Source organism: Lathyrus oleraceus, chromosome 3 (genome assembly GCF_024323335.1).
Source record: "Lathyrus oleraceus cultivar Zhongwan6 chromosome 3, CAAS_Psat_ZW6_1.0, whole genome shotgun sequence".
NCBI classification, from domain to species: domain Eukaryota; kingdom Viridiplantae; phylum Streptophyta; class Magnoliopsida; order Fabales; family Fabaceae; genus Lathyrus; species Lathyrus oleraceus.
This window is the reverse complement of record NC_066581.1, coordinates 163,826,693-163,847,676: the sequence shown is the minus strand read 5'-3', so window position 1 is coordinate 163,847,676 and position 20,984 is coordinate 163,826,693. Positions and strand designations below refer to the sequence as shown.

The following is a 20,984-nucleotide window of genomic DNA, read 5'->3' as shown; positions in this document are numbered from 1 at the left end:
TAGAGAGATGAATTTGAAAAAGTTACTTAAGTACCATATTGTGTGGTAGTTGAAAAAACTCATTAGTCATACATTGTTTATGTGAGATATCTTCGCTAGTACACTTCATTATATAGGGAAATTCCCTATTTCGTTCCAAAACACATCAAAAATTTATTTTGAATTTTTCTTTCCTCAATCTCATAATTATGCGTCTTTCGAATTGTCAAAGCACCAACTTCTCCCTCCTTTCTTTCTACTCATTGAATTTTTCAAGTCCTTTCTTGAATTTCCTTTAGAGAATTATGTTAATTTCTCTTCGTTTGAGTTGAAAAATTATCAAGTATAATTTTTGGATTATCTACCGTGTAAGTAGTATCCATACAATAGATAACTGAGTTGTTTTATCCTGAAGGTGGCACGGTAGTTCGTCTGCTTTGAATAACTTTGAACATTGTCGCAAAACGTCTAAAAGAGAGCAAATTGTTCCGCGACTCATACAGCTAACTTTTTTTGTGGCTATTTTCAAAATCCAAAAAACAACACTTTCAAAACATTGTATCTCAATTTATATTTACAACATGACACGCACATAATTAATAAAGATAATTTAATAAAGTTGTTACTCTCTCCGTCTAATAGGTGTTCTCTTTGAGATTTTCACACTTTTTAAAGTAATAATTTATTATGTTAATTTCAATAATAAAATAAGTGTCATTTATTAAAGTAACTATATTAATAATAAATAATGAAATAATTACATAGTCAATAATACAATAAATAAAAGATAAATTAATGTAAATAAATAATAAATAGTATTTTAAAGAGACAAATAATTTAAGACAAAAAAAATTAAAAAAAGAGAGTATACTCTTTTTTATTAATTGCATTTTCTAATATATATGTTAAAAATTTAAATGCATGTCATTTTGAAATGCAGGGAGCAGCAACACTTGATACCGATAAACTGTGTTTTTTTATTTAAATATTGTTTCATTATGAAATATGAAATTGCTATAGTTGTACTAAAAAGAAATAAAATGTTATAGTTGCATTGCTTTAAGCTTGTATCTCTGAGCCACTTCCTCTCTTTTTTCTCCCTTTTTGGTACAATATCTGAGCCACTTTTTTCTGGTACAATTTCTCAACTACGTATTCTCATTTTCAAAATCAACTTTTTCTAAGAATGGATTAACATATAACGGTAGCTTGTATGTTTCCTAGATAGATAACATTGTCAACCAATTGACAAATAATGATGTACAGATCCACCAAAATTATGGCCTGTTATCTCCCAGGATGGAAAAGTAGGAGCTGGTTACTTAAGTAACCAGAAGAAAAAGTTGCACCTAGCTTAATAGCAGTGTAAATTGTGCTACAACAAATGTAAGGTAATAGCCTGAACTTCGTTTGGTTGAGCATATGCTGACGAATACCATATGCCTCCCGTAATATATATCAGTGGGAGATGCCCCATGCCGGTTACTAGGAACAGTAGAATACTACATTATTCTGCCCCAGATATACTGTACAAATTGTGAAGTGGATAAAGAAAGTTATGAAGTCGAGCCGAAGTTCCAAACAAGCAAGCAAAGAATTTGCTGGAACACAGTAGCGCAGTAAGTCTACCAAGCAGAAGAATGGCCAAATTCCAAAAATCAATGAGGAATTCTGAGATTCAAGTGTAACGTGCCATCCAGGGGAACAAATTGATCCTACCAGCATCAAAAATTCTGAGAAGAAAAAACAGAAAGCTTATCATAACAATAAAACCAAAGATAAATGTAACCACTAGTCTATATATAAATGGACTACTATATATGATGACTGTATGCTTAAGCCATTAAATGTCGGAAAGGAAAAGAAGGTAAGGTTATTGTTATTTCTGAGAGCCCGTTACCTTTTACTGAAATACACTCCAAAATGTAAAGCCATATTGAGAATTTCATCTTAGCATTACTGGTCTACTATTATTGGGTAGAAAACTGATTGCATATACCTACATACTATATTAAAATTGTCTTTGACCAACTGCATTTTCAATCTCTCATTTTTTGCCTTGCACACAGTGGTTTAGTATGCATTCTGTCTTAGATTCTGAGTTTGTGGTCAAATAAATGTTCTAACTTCTAATTAAGCAAGTTTACTTCAGGTGTCTAAAATGTGTGAAGCTAGAACGAGAAGAGGTAAAGTATCTGAATAAAGGAAATGAATTAAGAAACTGAATTGATCTGAAAGAACAACTTAATCATGCAGAGTAAAGTGTTTTTTTCTGATATAGTTTTACATTATCAGATATACTATGCGAATTACAAGCAGTGTATTATTAACAGAAAAATAACAAACTCTTAAACAAAGCATATATCTTAATATAAATGTTGCCTTCACAATTTGGCAACAATAATTAATAGTTAATTTCTTTAATCATGTTGCATATTAATGTAAAAAAGCAACTCAGGGAAGCTAAACATGCATTTATACAAGTTAAATCTATGTTCAAGCAAATTGGTAACAGAAATAATAAAGATTTGTCAAGAGAATGGCCTGACAGGAGGGAATGACCACCAAGGACCAAATAATGGAAGCTTTTAAGTTGCAGAAACAGAGCAATTTGTAACGGTCATATAACTGTGCATAGGCCCGCCCGTTGTACAACGCTCCCAACAGGTGGAGGCTGGAGAGGATAGATATATACAGTCTTACCCTCACAGGTGAAGTAGATACATGCAAGTCTTACCCCGCAAGAGGGGGGATATTTCTAAGTTTTGACCCCCGTGACCTTCAACCCACAAGGCATCGACCATACTGTTGCACCAAGGCTTTGCCCTTGATATAGCAATGTATGTTCAAGCAAGAAAAAAAGGAGATGAACAAAATAATCACACAGAGCATGAAAGAAAGTACCTTCTTATTTACAAATAGTGCAACAACAAATCAGCTGAAGTATATTTCAACCTGCAGCTTTGTCCCAAGTGAACATCACCAAAAACATATCTGCATTATCATACATTTGACATATTTAAGGAATTAAAAGAAAAAATAAGTAAGCCAGGATAAGATATGTTAAGAACAATTCCAACTTAGGGTTGGCCATACCCGCACTTAAGAAACAGGCCTATACTTGAACAGGTTGACTAAAATCCAGAGGTAGCAAACTTTAATGTCTATATCTGTCTTATAATATGTGTGTTGGGTCTAACTCGATCCTATAAAACCGCCTTGTAAGGTGAGGATTGCCCCCACTTATAACCACGTGTCCAGGCCATATATTGTCCGATGTGGGACTATTTTTAAAACCCCCTCTCACGCCCAGGATTTGCGTCTGGGCCATGGAACTAAATGGTGGGTGGCCCAATGGATCTTAAACCGGGCTCTGATACCATCTTAGAATATGTGGGTTGGGCCTAACTCGACCTTACAAAACCGGTTTGTAAGGTGAGGATTGCCTCCACTTATAAGCCCATGTTGAGGCCATATATATTGTCCGATGTGGGACTATTTTTAACAACCTGTTTACCTTTGCTCTAGTTAAATGAAAAATGTTTCCCCTCTTAATGTGTATCTTTTGTTACAAGCTTTTTTATCTCTCTTCTATTACAAGCTAATACAGTAAAAAAAATTGCTCTAATACTAATCGAAATATAAAAAACAGTAAAATGAAGAAGAACCTTTCAATCCTAGGTATAAAATGTATTGTGTGGGCATCATGAAATTGGGTAATGCAATGCTCGTACTCACACACTCCAAACTCTTTAGGGTAATTACCGAGATCCATTTGATGAATAAAAACCCAAATCATTGTGGGGAATTTTTTTACAGGTTAACATTGTGTTTGGATCCAATTGGCATCCCTAATTTTGATGTACAAATTTCCAATTTAGAAAAAATTAACAAATTTGGGAGTCATGGACTTCCGGTTAATTCAGCTAACTCAAATACTAGTGCATTATCCATTTTGAGAACCTGGAATCATAAATCCTCCATTACCCATTTTGTGAACCTGGGCCTGAAAAATAACTTAGGCCTTAAATGGATGAGAAAAAAACAACCTGTATTCACAATACTCTGGCCATGCACAGCGAGCTTTCCCATAATCCCAATAGCAGTCCTCATTTCTTAGAGGTCCACGCTTAGCTATAATGGCATAATAATTGGTTATTATCAGCTAAATTGTTGAAATTTGTTTACAAATATTATGAAATACCTTTTGTGACAAACTCTGATCTTGCCTCAGGATGGATATCACGCCACATCTCAAGCCATAATTCCCTCATTAACACTGATGATCTAACAATGTTCCTGTGATTTGCTACAAGAATATAGTGTCAATTTACCTGTATGTAAATTTTATAGTATGACACTTTAGGTTCTAACATCTGAATTCTTGCTCGTCCATAAAAAATAATAGCAATACAAACTTTTAGTTTATTAAGAAACTGATAATTAGTGAAAGATAAATGACCTTTTTCTTGGGTTAATACATAACATTTAACTAAACTTTTCACCACTAGAATATTTAATTAAAATTTTTGAAACCTTGAGCATTTGTTTGGCTCAAACAAGTGGCAGAAAGGGGAGAGCTTGATTTTGAATGGAATAGAGGGGAAGGGAGAGAAGAGATTTAATTAGATATTTTGTTGACTGAGACGAAGAGAGGGGAGTAGAGGGATTTTAATATAGGGAAATAGTTGATATACTTTTTCCGTTATAAATTTTTATAGTATATTTTATGCAAAGATACTTTAGTCAATGTATTTAAATTTTAAGTTAAAATACATTTTGGTCCCTTAAACTATTTTTAAGTTTTACTTTGGTCTCATAAGTTTTTTTCATTTTATTTTGGACTTTTAACTTACAAACGTTAGACACTTTGGTCACTTAAGTTTTTTTTGTTTCATTTTGGTCCCTTAAATTATAAGCATCAAGACATTTTGGTCATTTTTATCCGTTTTCTGTTTGTGTGTGTCAAATGTTTCCTATGTTTTTTTCTTTTTGTTGAGTCAAACGCCTAATCACCAAAACGTAATGTCACGTAGGAAACACTCGAGGGACTCTAATAAAAAAAGTGGCAGAAAGGGTAGAGTGTCTAACATTTGTAACTTTAGAGACTAAATACAACCCCAAAAAAAACCTTAAGGGACAAAGTTCCTAATGCTTGTAACTTAAGAGACTTAAATAGAATGAAAGAAACTTAAGCACCCAAAAAATAACTTAAGGGACTAACTGTAGTTTAGCCTAAATATTAAAAAACCGGCTTCTCTATCCTCCAAATCCCCAGAAAGGGTAGAGTGTCTAACATTTGTAACTTTAGAGACTAAATACAACCCCAAAAAAAACCTTAAGGGACAAAGTTCCTAATGCTTGTAACTTAAGAGACTTAAATAGAATGAAAGAAACTTAAGCACCCAAAAAATAACTTAAGGGACTAACTGTAGTTTAGCCTAAATATTAAAAAACCGGCTTCTCTATCCTCCAAATCCCCCCATTATTGGAGGAGATCCAAAATTGAGTGAGAAGGAATTCGGCTCCACTTTCCACTCCTCAACAAAATTGAGTGAGGAGGAAATTTAAAATTGTGTCTTCCTCCTCTTCCCCTCTATTTTCTCCCAACCAAACACTATTCTTTTGCTCTTGATTATTGAATGAGTTCTTTAGGCGGTAATAAAACTTCTGAGCATTGACTTCTAGATTGAGTCAGTAGTTGACAAAATACGGATACATTCAGTGATAGAAATAGGTAAAGAGAGAGAATGAAAAGAAACTCTCATTGTATTATATGATGAACAGTAATACAAGAGGCTACTATATATAGCCATGTAATCCAAAACAGAAAAGGTGTGAGGCGCATAACAAGCTAACAGCACACCACTAACAAAGCTGACAGCTCAGCAAAACAGAATAGAAAAATAAAATGAAGGGCATATTAGTAAACTACTCTATTAGTCCCCCTTAGAAGCTGATGGCAGACTGGTCAAAGTAGCCTTATCATACACACGCAACTTGGAACGAAGAGGAACAAACTTGGCAGCAGAGAGGGGCTTAGTGAGAATGTCAGCCCATTGATCTTGAGCTGGTACATGAACAACAGTCAGACTTTTGCTGAGTACTTTCTCTCGCAGAAAGAAAATATCAAGCTCCATATGCTTAGTCCTGTTGTGAAGAATAGGATTGTGAGCCAAAGTAACAGTGCTCAAGTTATCACACAAGATCTTGGGAACTTGAGAGGAATAATGGAGTTCCTTAAGCAAGGACTGAATCCAAATGAGTTCAGCAGCTAGCTGAGCCATACTGCGATATTCCGCCTCAGCACTGGACCTTGCAACAAGCTGTTGCTTTTTGGACCACCAGGAAACAACATTAGGCCCAAGATATATGCAGGCCCCTGAAGTAGATCTCCGGTCATCAGGGTCTGATGCCCAGTCTGCATCACAGAACCCTAGCAACTGCATTGGTTGCTGAATAGGAGCAGGCTGAAGGAGAAGACCATGGTGCAGAGTACCACTTAGGTACCTTAAGATTCTTTTAACAGCCTTCCAATGATCCTCTAAAGGATTGGACAAAAACTGACAGACTTTGTTGACTGAAAAAGAGATCTCTGGCCTAGTTAAGGTAGCATATTGAAGGGCACCAACCACAGACCGAAACTGAGTAGGGTCATCAACCGCAGCAGACCCAACCTTGGACAATTTGCTGCTAGAGATCATGGGAGTAGGCATGCCATTGGCATTCAACATATTAAGCCTTGAAAGCAAATCTGTGATGTACTTAGTCTGAGATAAGAGAAGAGAACCATTAGGGAGATGAGTCACTTGAATCCCTAGAAAATAATCAAGGTGTCCCAGCTGTTTGAGAGAGAAAGAATTATTGAGATGCTTGATCAAGGAAGCTATAAAAGGAGCAGAACTACCCGTGATGATTATATCATCTACATAGACCAGAATTAGAATCTGAAGTTTACCTTGATGCAACAAAAACAAGCTAGGATCACATCTACTAGCCTTAAACCCGAGTTGAACCAAGGCACACTTTAGCTTATCAAACCAGGCCCTAGGAGCCTGTTTTAAACCATAAATAGCCTTATTTAACTTGCAAACAAGAGTGTTGTCAGCAACTTCAAAGCCAGGGGGCTGTTGCATAAAGACTTCTTCTTCAAGAGTGCCATTGAGGAAGGCATTGTTAACATCAATCTGCTGCAATGGCCACCTGTTTGTAACAGCAATAGAAAGAACAATTCTCACAGTGACAGGTTTAATGACAGGAGAGAAAGTCTCTTGAAAATCATTACCAGCCTTTTGATGGAACCCTTTAGCCACTAATCTGGCTTTATACCTGTTTATGGAACCATCAGGATTCTCCTTAGTCCTGAACACCCACTTACATCCAATAGGCTTCCTTCCAGCAGGAGCTTTCACCAAAGTCCAGGTCTGATTTCTCAGCAGTGCCTGATGTTCTTCCTTCATGGCCTGAAACCAGTTAGGAGCAGCCAAGGCTTGTTCAACAGATGTAGGTACAAGGTGGGCTGTTAATAGAGTAGGGTGAAGTCTAGGAAGGGTGATTCCTCTTTTGGCTCTAGTTTGCATAGGGTGAATGTTTGGAGGGTGAATGGAAGGTAAAGCTGTGGCAGCAGGGTGGGAAATAGGACTAGGGCCAGGGGAGGGACCAACTGAAGGAGAGGAATATGAAGAGGAGGGAGAAAGAGTGCTAGCTTCAGCTGGATCAGAGAGAATGAGGGCAGGAGAGGAAGAAGGAGAAGAGGTAATGGGAATGGCAGTGAGAGGTTGAGGGATAGGTTGCTGACCAGAAGAATAAGAGTAGTTAGAGGGAGCAGCAGAGGAAGAGGAAGAAGAGATTGGAGAAATATTAGGAATAGTGGGACTGCTAAGTTGAGGAAAAGCAGAATTTGAGGAAGAAGAAGCCATAGAAGACAGATTAGAAGTAGAGGGAGTAGAGGGAACAGGAGGAAAACTGAGAGAGGGAGAGGAAGAGGATGGAGTGTTAGGAAGAGAGACAGATTTTGAAGAAGAAACCAAGGTGGAATAAGGAAAATTTGCTTCATTAAAAACAACATCCTTGGAAATAAAAATGCGACCATCTGAAGCAAGGCATTTATAGCCTTTGTGAGAGGTAGAGTATCCAAGGAAAATGCACAGTTGAGATCTAAAATCAAGTTTATGAGAATTATAGGGACGAAGGAAAGGATAACAAGCACAGCCAAAGACTTTAAGGGTAGTATAGTCAGGGTTTTTGTGAAGTAATTTAAAATAAGGTGAGACATTGTCAAGTATAGGTGTAGGAAGTCTGTTAATGAGATATGCAGCTGTGACAAATGCATGATCCCAGAATTTTAAGGGAAGGGTGGACTGAGCAAGGAGTGTGAGGCCAGTCTCAACAATGTGCCTGTGCTTACGTTCAACAAGGCCATTTTGGTGATGTGTATGGGGACAAGTGAATCTGTGAACAATCCCTAAATCTGTGAGATATTTGGTAAGAGGCCTAAACTCACCTCCCCCATCAGTTTGGACACATTTAATGGGACAATTGAACTGAAGTTCAACCATTTTTTTAAACTGAAGAAACTGAACCATGGTGTCAGACTTAAGTTTGAGAGGAAAAACCCAAACAAACCTAGAGAAGGCATCAATACAGGTTAGGAAATAGGTATAACCACTGGAAGATTGCATAGGGGCAGGACCCCAGAGATCACATACAACCAGCTCAAAAGGATGAGAGTAAACTGTGGTAGATAAAGAAGAAGGAAGTCTATGAGACTTGCCAATGCAGCAAGCATGACATAACTCAGCAGGGGGTTTAGATGGAAAGGACTGATTACACAGTTTGAAGATTTCAGTGAGGGCATGATGATTGGGGTGTCCCAGCCTAGTATGCCAAAGCACATATTTATTGGATGCAATAGAATTTGCAGCATTAAAGTGTGAGGAAGGTAAAACAGTACTGACAGAGTTTAGAGAAGGATTGAAAAAGGTACTTGTAACATTATAATTGCAAGATTCATTACAAGAAGACAAAGGATTTATAGTATGATTTGCAACCGATTCAGTACACTGAGATATAGAATCTGTAACATCTGTCCTATAGGAACCATTACAATTGTATGTTGCAGGATAACTATGACTAGAACTATAAGAGGAAGAAGACTTGGACAACGGAGGAGCAGCTGGATTGGAGAATTTATAGAGGCCATCAGCACCAACAAGACCACTGAGTAAGACTTCAGAAGTAGCCTGAGATTTGACAACACAAAACTTAGGATGAAATTCAAAAAATACAGAATTATCTTGAGCAAATTTGCTCACACTCATAAGGTTTTTGGTGATGTGAGGGACATGTAAGAGATTGTTAAGAGTGAGAGATAGATGAGGTTTGTGAGGTAAGGGAAAAGACATAGAACCTACAGAGTTGATGGACAAACCTTGGCCGTTACCTATGAAAACTTGTTCAGTTCCAGGCACGGAGGCAGAGTCAGACACATTAGAGGCATCAGGAGTAACATGATGAGAAGCTCCTGAGTCAGGATACCACCACTGGTTTGCACTGCTAGCTTCAGTACCTGCATAAAAGGCTTGTGGTGCAGAAGATCTGGGAGGTGCAGCTCTGGGAGAAGCATAAGCAAGCGGCACAGGATAAACAGCACGAGGAGCCACGTGAAAAGGATTGAAGGGAGCTCGATGATGTGGATAACTAGCACCACTGGAATTGGCATAACGATAGTAGCATACAGAGGCATCATGACCAGGTTTGTGACAAATCTGACACGGTGATTTCCCAAAACGACCTCCTCCACGACCAAAACGACCACCACGTGCACCATAGGAATGATTTTCAGCATTAGCGGTGACGTGACTCGTTCCTTGAGGAAACGCCTCGGAGACGACTTGATCAGAAGCGCCTGGAGTAGGAGAAGGTGTTGCTTGAGTGAGATTGACCGTCGCCGTCGCAGGTTCTGTAATCGCAGCTTTGCGATGCTTCTCCAATCGCGACTCATGAGCAAGCAAGGAAGACTCCAACTCTTCCAAGGAGCTAACGTCATCTTTGCTGTTAACGGCGGCGACAATAGAATCATAATCCTCAGGTAACGAATCGAGAACAATCTCAATTAGGTTACGAAGAGGAACGGGATCACCGATGGAGGTTAGCGACTCACTGATGTCACGAGAACGCGTCATAAGCTCAGTAATCGTTAGTGAACCCTTCGTAAGACGCCGGAGTTCTGAACGAAGTTGACGAGCCTTGGTGGAGAGAAGAACATCAAAGTAGCGATGAACTTCTGTCCACACCTGCCACGCATGCTTGCAGTCAACGAGCTTAGGAAGGAGAGCATCGGAGATAGTAGAGAGAAGCCAGGTGCAGATGAGAGCATCCTGCTGTTCCCACTCAAGAAACGCACTGTGAGATGCAGGATCTGAGGGAGACGGTGACGGAATCACCGGAACAGTGACAAAGCGTTGAAGACGATGACCACGGACGACGCCATCAATCTGCTGCTTCCACTGTTTGAAGTTCTTGTCGTCAAGCTTAACAGAAATTAGGTGAGAAAGTTTCACCTGAGAGGAAGGGAATAAAGATTCCATGGATCGGAAAAAAATTTAAGCTCTGTATACCATGATAGAAATAGGTAAAGAGAGAGAATGAAAAGAAACTCTCATTGTATTATATGATGAACAGTAATACAAGAGGCTACTATATATAGCCATGTAATCCAAAACAGAAAAGGTGTGAGGCGCATAACAAGCTAACAGCACACCACTAACAAAGCTGACAGCTCAGCAAAACAGAATAGAAAAATAAAATGAAGGGCATATTAGTAAACTACTCTATTATTCAGTTAAACTTGTCTATGTAGCCATCATATCTACATGGCCTTATTTTAGTCATAAATTAAAGCATTAGTTAGTCCAAGACAACTAAGGACAAGTCATGCATGCACCTTTATCAAGTTCCCAAACTGCTGTCCTCTTTCCCGGAAGACTTTCAGAATCTTCATAATATGTTATGTACTTAACCCTAGGAAATCTAGTCATGTTTGGAACAATATCTTCACCATAGTGATGTTCCACATTCAAATCAATCTGTACATCTGAGCCATCGTGCTCTGACTGAAATGTTAAAGCAGATAAAAAAATATAAACATTGCCATACAATTAACAATGAATGCAAATAGAACTAACTGAAGCCAATAAAAAACAGAATGGCATTATAAGAAATATCAAACTTGAAAAGATAAAGATTAATTTACTTAAATCAAAATCAAAATATATCTTAAATTTGATGGCTTCCCCTTTGAGATGCTTATTGATGGAAATATTACATAAGTAACTCAATAAAATGTCTGAGAATATACGTAGCAACTTCAATAAACTTTTAGACACATCATAATGAAGAACTAACATGATTCTTGACTCTTGATGCTAAAGCAGTGCCATGGCGCACGAATACAAAAAATAAAAATTAAAGAGTCGGAGGGGTTTAAAAAATGAAAACAAGCACTGCCACCAACAAATTAACCACTACAGACATAATGAATTGTAAAACAAGTTCCATATTATCTTCCTTACCAATATAATTATTTTTTAGTGAATACTTCTTATGGCCTTAAAACTCCCATCTATCTGAGACTTAGGCAGATAAGGACGTGCGACATCAAAAAAATAATCTATGTCCAGACAAACATCAATAACCCATTTGCAAATCAATTGGACTTAGACAATAATACCTGAGGAGCTCTTGTGATGTTCACCTTGGGACCCAGCCAGTTTTTGCACCAGGAAAGGGAGTTGTATGGAACCTGTATAGGGTTGGTTTTTATGTAATCCAATTGGGGTGATGGGATGATCAGTATATCATGAAAAAAAGTAATGGAAAATAATTTAAACTTACCGTCTCATCACCACTTATAGCTCCAGGGTTCCCTTCAACCAGATTCCCTGACCTAACAGTTAAAACCACTTTAAATATAATATCTAGGAAATGTACAAATAAAAACTGTAATAGTAGAACCACTTCCCCGCTATACATACTTCATTGTAAAATTTTCATTAATTTGCAAAATTAACTGCAGATATTCTAACCAACAAATCGTCCCTACCACCAAACCCAACAAAAAAGGATGATGACTGATAGAAGCTAATTTAGATTTTGTTCTTGTAAGAACTGGTTATGATGAAATGGCACAGCAATGAACAGATGGGCACAAATATAAAGTGCAGAAGAGACAGATATTTGTGCAACTTTATGCAACATGACAAATATAAAAAGAGATACATAGATAGTAATAGAATTTTCATTCTGTTTACTACTGAAAAAAAACCATCACTTCTAAATGAAAGTTACCTTGAGACTAGAGATCCTTCATACTCATAAACGACATCTGTAATGATCCAGTTATCTGGGTACGGCTTACCGCTAGGGGCAAAGTAGTAACCAACCTATTTTGATAGTTATTAAGCAAAAATCATGATTCACAACAGCACAATATCTCATAACAGACACCCCAGAGACTTACGATGCATAAATAAAGAATCTCAGTATACAAGAAAATATTGAAAAATCAGTAAGAAAAAGAGTTAATATAGAAACGATTGGACGGTTGGCCTTATTTTTTATGAAGCTCAAAATAATTTAGATGTGAGAAATGCAAGTTATTGATTGAGGTACTAATAAGCAAGTGTCACCCTTATACCACTAGAAAGTATTCAGTATTCAACAATGAGCACAAAGAAGCAAAGATCAGAATATAGCACATATAAAAGGTCTCTCTAGAATGTAGAATGCTTCTGACTGGATAGTACAGCGCTATGAAGCTCCGACACGGCTATCAGAGGGCATTACAATTATTTTAAGGTATCTTAGGTTTTCTAATGAGAGAAGATGTGTTACAATTATTTTAAGGTATCTTAGATTTTCTAATGAAAGAAGACTGTGTTACAGATATTTTATCATTTATTTTTCTGATAGTGTGTGCCAATAAGTTTATTCAAACTAACTCCGATTAATTATGTTAGGTTATTATTTCACAGTCATAAGTGCTCGTAGTTCTTTCTTTATATTTTTTAGTATTATAAATATTAATTTATATTTTTTAGAATCATGTTGTCCAATGTTCTTTATTTTTTTATATTGTTTATTAGTTGAATATTTATTGTTATATATATTTATAGAGATGAGTGCTCCTAGTTCCCGACTTCTATCAAAGAGCACTCCCCAATATCATCAAGAGAAAACTAAAATGTGGGATGTGGTTGGATATGAGTTTGGATTATCTTCCTCTAGTTTGAAGTTGTTGACTTGTCCTTGGATGAGTCAGACTTAGAGGCTGATTTTTCCCATGTGGAGTGACTATGATATGATTTGTATCATTTTCTCAAAATTTAGGTTGGGCATAACCCATCCCTACAAAACCGGCTTGTAAGGTGATTATTGCCCCCACTTATAAACCCAACACATGTCATATCTCCAAGCAATGCGGGAAAAATCCACCCCCTTTAAACCCAACACAATGAAGGTGTTGGGAGCTGCAATTAAGGCAAGACAAATGCCACAATTAAGGTGACTAAAGGGCGGACCGCAATTAAGGCGGAAATTCCAACAATTTTGTTTTAGATAATTTTCCTTAATTCAAAGTACTTTGTTTGTTTTGGTGGATTTATGTCTTATTTTGGTTGATTAAAAGTACTAAGTTTAAAATAAACATAAATTTTAGTTCTCATTTTAAACTCTTTATAAATTGTGCTCATAAATTGCATTATTTTATTAATATATATATATATATATATATATATATATATATATATAGTCGTGTCCGTGTCCTATGTTTTTTATATTACCGGTGTCCTCGTGTCCGTGTCCGTGTCCTTGTGGTGTCCCATGTCTGCGTCCGGAGGGCTTCACAGGTACAGAGGGAAACAGACATGATTGTTTTGAAAGTTTCTATACAATTTTAAAATAATTGAATTTTACGAGAGACCAGAATAATCTTTCATTATTGCCACTAAATATGAAATGTTTCTATATTTTGTATTTCTACTACTGGCCTCTTATTAACACAACTAACTATACTGAAGAAAAGAATAAGGTAAAGGGTTGCAAACAAACATGAAGGAGAGTATAAATCAGCAAATCACAAAAGTAGTAGTGATAACCAAATATTCCATACTAAAACCAAATAAAACACATTGTATATTTATGCAGGTTGTCAATATACATAAGCCCGATATTTGCAACTTCTTCAAAAAAATAAAGAAATTGAATAGCAACATCAGACATGGTAAACTAAAGCAAAAGTGACAGAGCTCTAAACTAAAACAAGCCACAGAATGGGGCGCAAAGAATAACATAGCTACTTTTCAACTTTCAACACTTCAAAGTTCGTGTATTCAGACTTTTTTTAAACTAATATCAAACTTAATTTAAATGGAACTCTTTAGTATTTGTGGTTGTGGTTGGGTGACACTAGAAATAATGCTAATGTACCTTTGTCTTTGAATTACTGCCATATATACAGAAGACATTTTTTAACGGTGGCCGGTCCCAAGGTGTAAGTGGATTAAGAACAGGATCACCAAGGTATGATCTGAAACATTACAGATAGCAGATCTAAAGCATTCAATAACATGACAGTATACAAATAGCAGAATAAAGTTGTGTAGCAGTAAAGAATGGGACAAAAAATAAATAATTAGAAGTAGAAATTTTATAACACGGGAAAATTCGCTGTTAGAACACATACTAGCCAAAAGTCAAAACCTATATTTCAAGATAGCTAATGCAAAAGATAAACATATGTTTCTATATTTATAATCATAAACATAAATTCTTGGTAAATGAACGCACCCCTGTTTATTTGTAGTTCCTTTTCAAAGCTTACAGTTGCAACTTGCAACCATATTAAAACTAATAGGCTAAACTTGTTTACTTTTAGGAAGGGAGAGTTCAGTTGCAAATTTCTGTCCTTCAGAACAATAGTGTTGTAAGAACATATGTTCAATCAAACGACTCTTTCGTATGTTTAGTCTTTGAGCTGTTAAGATTCTTAAAAGAAAAATTATATAAAAAAAAGATGCAATTCCATGGTAGGTAGAAGATGCCCGTACTCTGCATTAAGCTTAAGAAAAGATAAAGTTTTTGAAGTCTCAATTTTTGGCATTTCATGTAGAGTGATCAAAATGTATGATCAACCTATATTCTAATGAACACTTATTGCGATAACACTCACTTCTCTAACTGGTACAAGAGCCTCTTGATGTCTGGGTCATAATCTTCAATTGCCTTGAAAAAGGAGCCATCCGCTATTTCACGAGCTGAGAAAGATAATTGAATAGGCAGTCCACATTCCATTCCGGACAAGTTGGTCCCAGGTATTTCTGAAAACGTGGGATATGCATCAAATCCTGCAAGCAGAAGATACAAAAGGCAGTTGGGGACCATTAGCACCATAACAAGATGGGTCATTGGAAAATGCAAAAGGATCATCAGTCTCACCACGGCTAGAAGGAATTTCAATGTTGATTATCTTTGTTGGCCATCCAGAAAAGTTTGACTTAAACTCCTCCTCATCACAATGATATGTATGGTTACCTACCTGCCGTCCTCCAGAAAAATGCTTCCAATACTTATTATTTGTTCTACAGTACTTGGAAAAAGGCAACATCCACAATGACGAAGAAAAGGAGTTGAACATCAACCGAGCTGTTCCCTGGTACCTTAAAAAAGTTATTATAAGCATGAATTAAGATGGGAATAAAACCGCATGCGTAATATTAAGCATGGAATATGTCCAAATCATTCCATCTATTAACCAATAGCAGTTGATTATTGTCGAGATTTGGAGGATGATAGAATAACAAGGTACTATCAGTTCAATCATTCCTGACAATCAAGCAGGATGCAATGCACAACCATGTACTCAAGTCATTTCAATCATCCTTGATAATCAGGCAGGATGCAATGCACAACCATGAACTCAAGCTGCTATTTTCTACAAATATCCAGCTCGCTGTTTAGAGAAGTGTTTTCTGCTTACTTTCTATATGAATGCATTATGATGATACCCAATTGAAGAAGACTTTCTATCAATGGTCAGTGCTAAACTAGTTTTGAATCGAGTTGAACAATAAAGGACTTAGAACTTAGAAGTATACAATGCTAGAAGGTAATATATGAAAGAACAACAGAAAAATGATTTTGGACAGCATAAACCTAGATAAATTAACAGACAAACAAATCCAAAAGAAAAGTTAAGTTACAAAAATTAGAAGGTAACCTCAGATACTGGAAGACCAAATGTGAATCCAGAAAGTGTTGCTTCAATGGTTTCAGTTGCACCCAGAAGGGGAGCTCCTAAGACAACCAATCAGAGAAGGAAAATTAGCACATTGATATATAATCATCAGAAATACCATTAACTGTCAAAAATGCACATAAGTCAGTCATACCAACAGCAAAATAGGCATGAATATGTTGATCCAGCCATTCGTTATAATGTTTTGGGGCAATTTCTAGCTTCAACCACTCTAAGAAATAACGAAAAACATTATTACCCAATGAATGGGCAAAAACTAAAGATGGGCCCCCTCGAAGTTTGAAAGCGGTCTCAAATGTCAATCTGCAAAAAGAAATACAAATTGAAAAATGTAAATATCCTCGTTGCAATTAACAAACTAATTTCATCTAACTGCCTGACAGTTTGAGCAAAACAAAACTCGGCTTTGAAATGGAGAATCTATATTCTGGTGTACAGATATTATTTGAACTCTCCTATGATAATGAATTTCACAAAAAAATATTCTAGTATATACTTAACAACATCAAATGTAATTTGAACACTTTGCCTCTTCACAAAAAGATTGTAAAACAGGATGATGAACGACTGAAATGTGCCTTTCACCTCCAATCCATCCATTTACTACCCAAAACCTAAGATTGTTGAATCAACTTAACTATTCCCCTTCAAACACTTTCTCCTTCAAACACTTTCTCCCTCCAAATTGAGAGGCTGGTGACTGGACTTAGGTTTTATATTGTCTTAGAAACTTAAAATCGTTGTTTAGCATTTTCGCTGTATGTATGGTTATTTAGACAAAGCAAGCTTATGGTAAAATTTTATGATCACAACCTTTGCTTTGTCCCCTCATTGATCATTGGAGAGTATGGGGAAGTAGCTATTTTCAATTCCATCAGCTCTTTCTATTTCATGCCATTATCTCTTAAACTTCCCTTATACTCCAGGTAGAACGAGCATAATATTTGTTTATTTAGTTTGTGTAGATTCAAGCATGCAATTTTACAGACCATGCAGTAAGATTTATTACTACCAGTAACACGTCTAGGCAAACTTTTAAGCACTGGAAAATTAATTGTTGATTATAAACAAATTGGCCCCTAACCAAAATGTACAAATCAGCTAAATGAAAACATTATTAATGTGCCATACATACACTATCATGATAGATGATCTAGTTAGACACTACAATGCCTACTGCAATTTTGAATACAATTCATAACAAACAATCATTTCTATCCATATAATAGCAGACAATGACAGCAAACTAAGTGAGCCAGATGCAAAGATGTAGAGACATACTTAAGCTTATGAAAGTAAATATCTCGTTCTTCAAGTATGGAGGGTGAAAGTCTCCAATCGTAAGGAACAGCCATTATTGCATTAGCTTCTATGCCAAATTCAATACACCACTTAATCCATTCTTTCCATATAGAAGAAAGAGGTCCTGCAAATAAATAAAACACATCATGAAACTTAACTAGGCCAAATACATGATAGAAACACATTCTACACATGAAATCGAGATACAAAACTCACCTGTTATATAACCTGGATCGAGTTCAGTAATTCCCGAAAGACCACTATCAGGACGTGACTTACAATCAGGATGATCTGTCTGGTTGTAAGGATCCAGCAACATGCACTTAAGCCAGCAATTCACAGCTGAAAGAAGCTGCAAAACCAACAAATTCTCGTAAGTGCTGATTTCAGAACTGCGTTGCAGCAGAACAAATAAATATGCACAAATTCTTTAAATAGTTGATATTCTTGCAAAAGAATTCATTCAGAATCTACGTCTTCGTCCACATGCATACAATTATAACAGAATCGATAAAACTGTAACTGCAGGCAAAAACATTTCACAAAGTAGAAAATAAATTCTCGCGTTCTTGCTTTTCTGTTTCTTCTTCTTTTCATCAAGAGATATGCACTGCGAGATTCAATCCTCGCACACAAGAACGCAAAACGACGTCAAAAAAATGAAGTTAGAGAAAAAGAGATTGCAACGTACTTTCGTAGTGTCGAGCCAAACCAAATCGAGAGGATTGAAATCGAGCGGAGAGTAAGGACAATCCAGAATAGACCATGCTCGAAGCTGAGTAGACGCGAAGCCTGGGATTATAATACCGGAAAGCTTGGAGTAGTCGAGTTCGGCGGCTTCGCCGGAGTCACCTCCGGCAACGGCGAGAAACGCGAGGAGAACGGAGAAGCAGAGAAGCGGTTTGTTCGGCATTGCGGGAGCGATAGAGAGAAAATGTAACTCTGAGTCTGAGTCTGACCCTGACGATTGGTTAATTAGTTAATGGTTACTTATTTATTATTACTAGTTGGGAAGTTGCGAATAGTAATTGAATAATCAATATGGATTCATTATGGCTTTTTGTGTTGAGTTTGATTTGACCCTTCTCGGTTTTGAAAGTTGAATTATGGGTTTTTTTTTTCTTCCCAAAGATGTGAAGCTGTGATTATATTCCTCTTTTTGTTTGATCTAGAAAGAGGAAAAGTGGGCGAAATGGGCAGGGAAAAGTTGTTGGGAGCTGATTGGGTGTGGGGATGACGAGTGGAGGTTATGTCGCTGTTATGAGACTATTTCTGCAAATGGAACTCTATCATTCCTTTTTTCAAGGTTGATTTCCGTTTGTGTAAACACGGACAGAAAGAACTTCACAATTACCACGCCAATCTTTTCTCTTACTAGTCTAAATTATGTAATCAAATAAATTTAGCAACTAAAGAAAAGATGAGGAAAAAACATTTGACTGAAAAAAACAAGTTTAAAATTTAGAAAAATTAAATGGAAAAAACCATACATTAAATTCGGTCCAAAAAATTTTTTAATCAGTGGCACATTTTTCTTCACCTCACACATAATGTCCCTCCATACTCTTGCATTTAAATAAAATTAACCTTATGACGATTAGATTCCGATACATCAAATATAATAAAAATTATTGTCATTCAAATTTCGATGTGCATCGAATAGTATTTTAGAAAATCAAACTTCTCAACAAACCTAGTATATTAGCTCTTGTTACCTTGATTCTCGTATTCATCCTCTTTTATTACATGCAAATCACTTGACTCCTTCAACATTTGTGACATTATTAATCGAATGACTCGTAATTTTATTCGGGAGGGTACTAACACCACATGGATTCATTTGGTTGGCTGGAAAAAAATCATTCATCCAATAAAGCTAGGTGACTTGGGGTTTCGATCAATTAGAGATGCCAACACAGTTCTACTCATTATCTCGTGTTTCTTATCCACCTGATCAAAACTATTTTAAGTGACTTTAATGAAGTTTTGCAAGGTCTCTTCCAGCTGTGAAGATTTTTCTTTTGGAATGGATATTGTTGGCCTTGTTGCATACCTTGATTATCACTTAAATTTTGGTTATTGCTCCAACGGAAATTCGGATGATCTTTCCATCTCGGATCGTAAATGTTGCAATAAGGGTTATTCTTCTAAAAATTAGCAAATTGGACTTCTTCATTTGACCCTTCCAAATAGCATATTCCATTTGCATGTTCTCCTCCACATAAATCACACATAAGTGTTTGTACCTAGATCACATAAGCTTTACTTAAGCAGCTTTCAGCTAATTTTTTATTTAACAATTCAATTTGAGCTAAAAGTGCAGTATGGGTATCAACAACTAACATACCTTTAGGCGTGCCCACCGTTTCAATTTGTACCGACCTTTCGCTCTTTAAACGTTATTCATTCAAGCACATCTTCTCAATAAGGTTTTTCACTTGTGGTTCGGTCATAGATCGGATCGTGCCTCCCGCAGAAGCATCCAACAACATGTGCGTCTGACTCTTGAGACCTTTAATGAAATTTTGCATTTGCTCCATATTATTCATCATATAAATTTAAATTATGGGGTACTAACTTTGAAGGATTGAAATTTCTTTACAACCATCTGAACACCATAGAAGATGTGAACAAGGTAAGTACAATAGGTCGGAAAAAACTAACACAAAACATCAGTTTCTATATGATGATATGTGTTGTCCTGACCCGAGGCATGTTTAAATTAGGAGACAATTATGAGCGGAATGAGATCAAGCTCAACCAAGAGATCAATCAGTTGAAGGAACAACAGAAGACGTAGGCGGAAAAAATATCTGACCTGGAAAAACAATTGTTGGGGGAGAAGACTAAGAGGGAAAAGTTGAAGGCTAAGAGTCAAGAATTGCAGTCCACTGTCACCAAGAAATCCGAGGAGATGAAATCAACTTAGGAATCAAATGACCAACTACAAAAAGCCTTGCAGAAAGCTCAAGTCGACGTTCTTGATGCAGGCGGTGATGCTTTTGACGGGTAAAAGGCTCAAGTCTTATGCCTCCACCCCAGGCTTGATTTGTCTGAGATGGATATTTTTCAAAGTTATGGTGGATGGTCGCCTCGTGGATAGGGAAGAAACTGAGTCTTCTCCCACTGATGATCTGACCAAGAAAGACTGTGTTGATGACACCAACCCTGAAGTTGTTTATGAGGATAAAAATGAAGAATAGTCTTGTTTCTATTACCATTTTTTGTTAGTCATCCATTAGGATGTGTTTTGTAATATTTTCAAGAATGTTGTATGTTTTTCTTTTCCATTTTGTATATGAATTCTACTGTGACCTGTAACATCTATGACAACCTCGTATCATGTTATGTGTTATTGGTTGTCTTCTTTTTATAGTCTATCTTTAGA

General features: G+C 36.5%; 1 protein-coding gene across 3 annotated transcripts; it reads right to left on the bottom strand.

The window, feature by feature from the left end:
* Nucleotides 1-1,005: 1,005 nt before the first annotated feature.
* On the bottom strand, nucleotides 1,006-18,903 carry LOC127126012 (phospholipid--sterol O-acyltransferase). Of its 3 annotated transcripts, none has more exons than XM_051054871.1 (16): nucleotides 18,288-18,898; nucleotides 17,813-17,948; nucleotides 17,576-17,720; nucleotides 16,428-16,597; nucleotides 16,256-16,332; nucleotides 15,475-15,688; nucleotides 15,209-15,383; nucleotides 14,467-14,566; nucleotides 12,328-12,422; nucleotides 11,875-11,926; nucleotides 11,711-11,782; nucleotides 10,925-11,093; nucleotides 4,184-4,288; nucleotides 4,029-4,113; nucleotides 2,884-2,973; nucleotides 1,006-1,712 (listed from the first exon to the last, which is right to left on the bottom strand). In XM_051054871.1, the coding sequence occupies exons 1-15, from the start codon at nucleotides 18,507-18,509 to the stop codon at nucleotides 2,892-2,894; spliced, it is 1,899 nt and encodes a 632-aa protein (XP_050910828.1). In that variant the 5' UTR covers nucleotides 18,510-18,898; the 3' UTR covers nucleotides 1,006-1,712; nucleotides 2,884-2,891. The 3 variants fall into 3 exon arrangements, 2 of the variants coding, with proteins under 2 accessions (XP_050910828.1, XP_050910829.1); XM_051054872.1 differs by lacking the exon at nucleotides 1,006-1,712 and adding an exon at nucleotides 1,720-2,805 and having other exon boundaries at nucleotides 18,288-18,899; XR_007804870.1 differs by lacking the exons at nucleotides 1,006-1,712; nucleotides 2,884-2,973 and having other exon boundaries at nucleotides 4,184-4,278; nucleotides 18,288-18,903.
* Between the last annotated feature and the right edge of the window lie 2,081 nt (nucleotides 18,904-20,984).

Coding starts and splice junctions, on each gene's coding strand:
- LOC127126012 (XM_051054872.1), bottom strand. CDS start 18,509: ATGCCGAACAAACCGCTTCTCTGCTTCTCCGTTCTCCTCGCGTTTCTC. Junction 17,721..17,812: donor CGATCCAGGTTATATAACAG/GTGAGTTTTGTA, acceptor ATTTATTTGCAG/GACCTCTTTCTTCTATATGG. Junction 11,927..12,327: donor GAAGGATCTCTAGTCTCAAG/GTAACTTTCATT, acceptor TTTAACTGTTAG/GTCAGGGAATCTGGTTGAAG.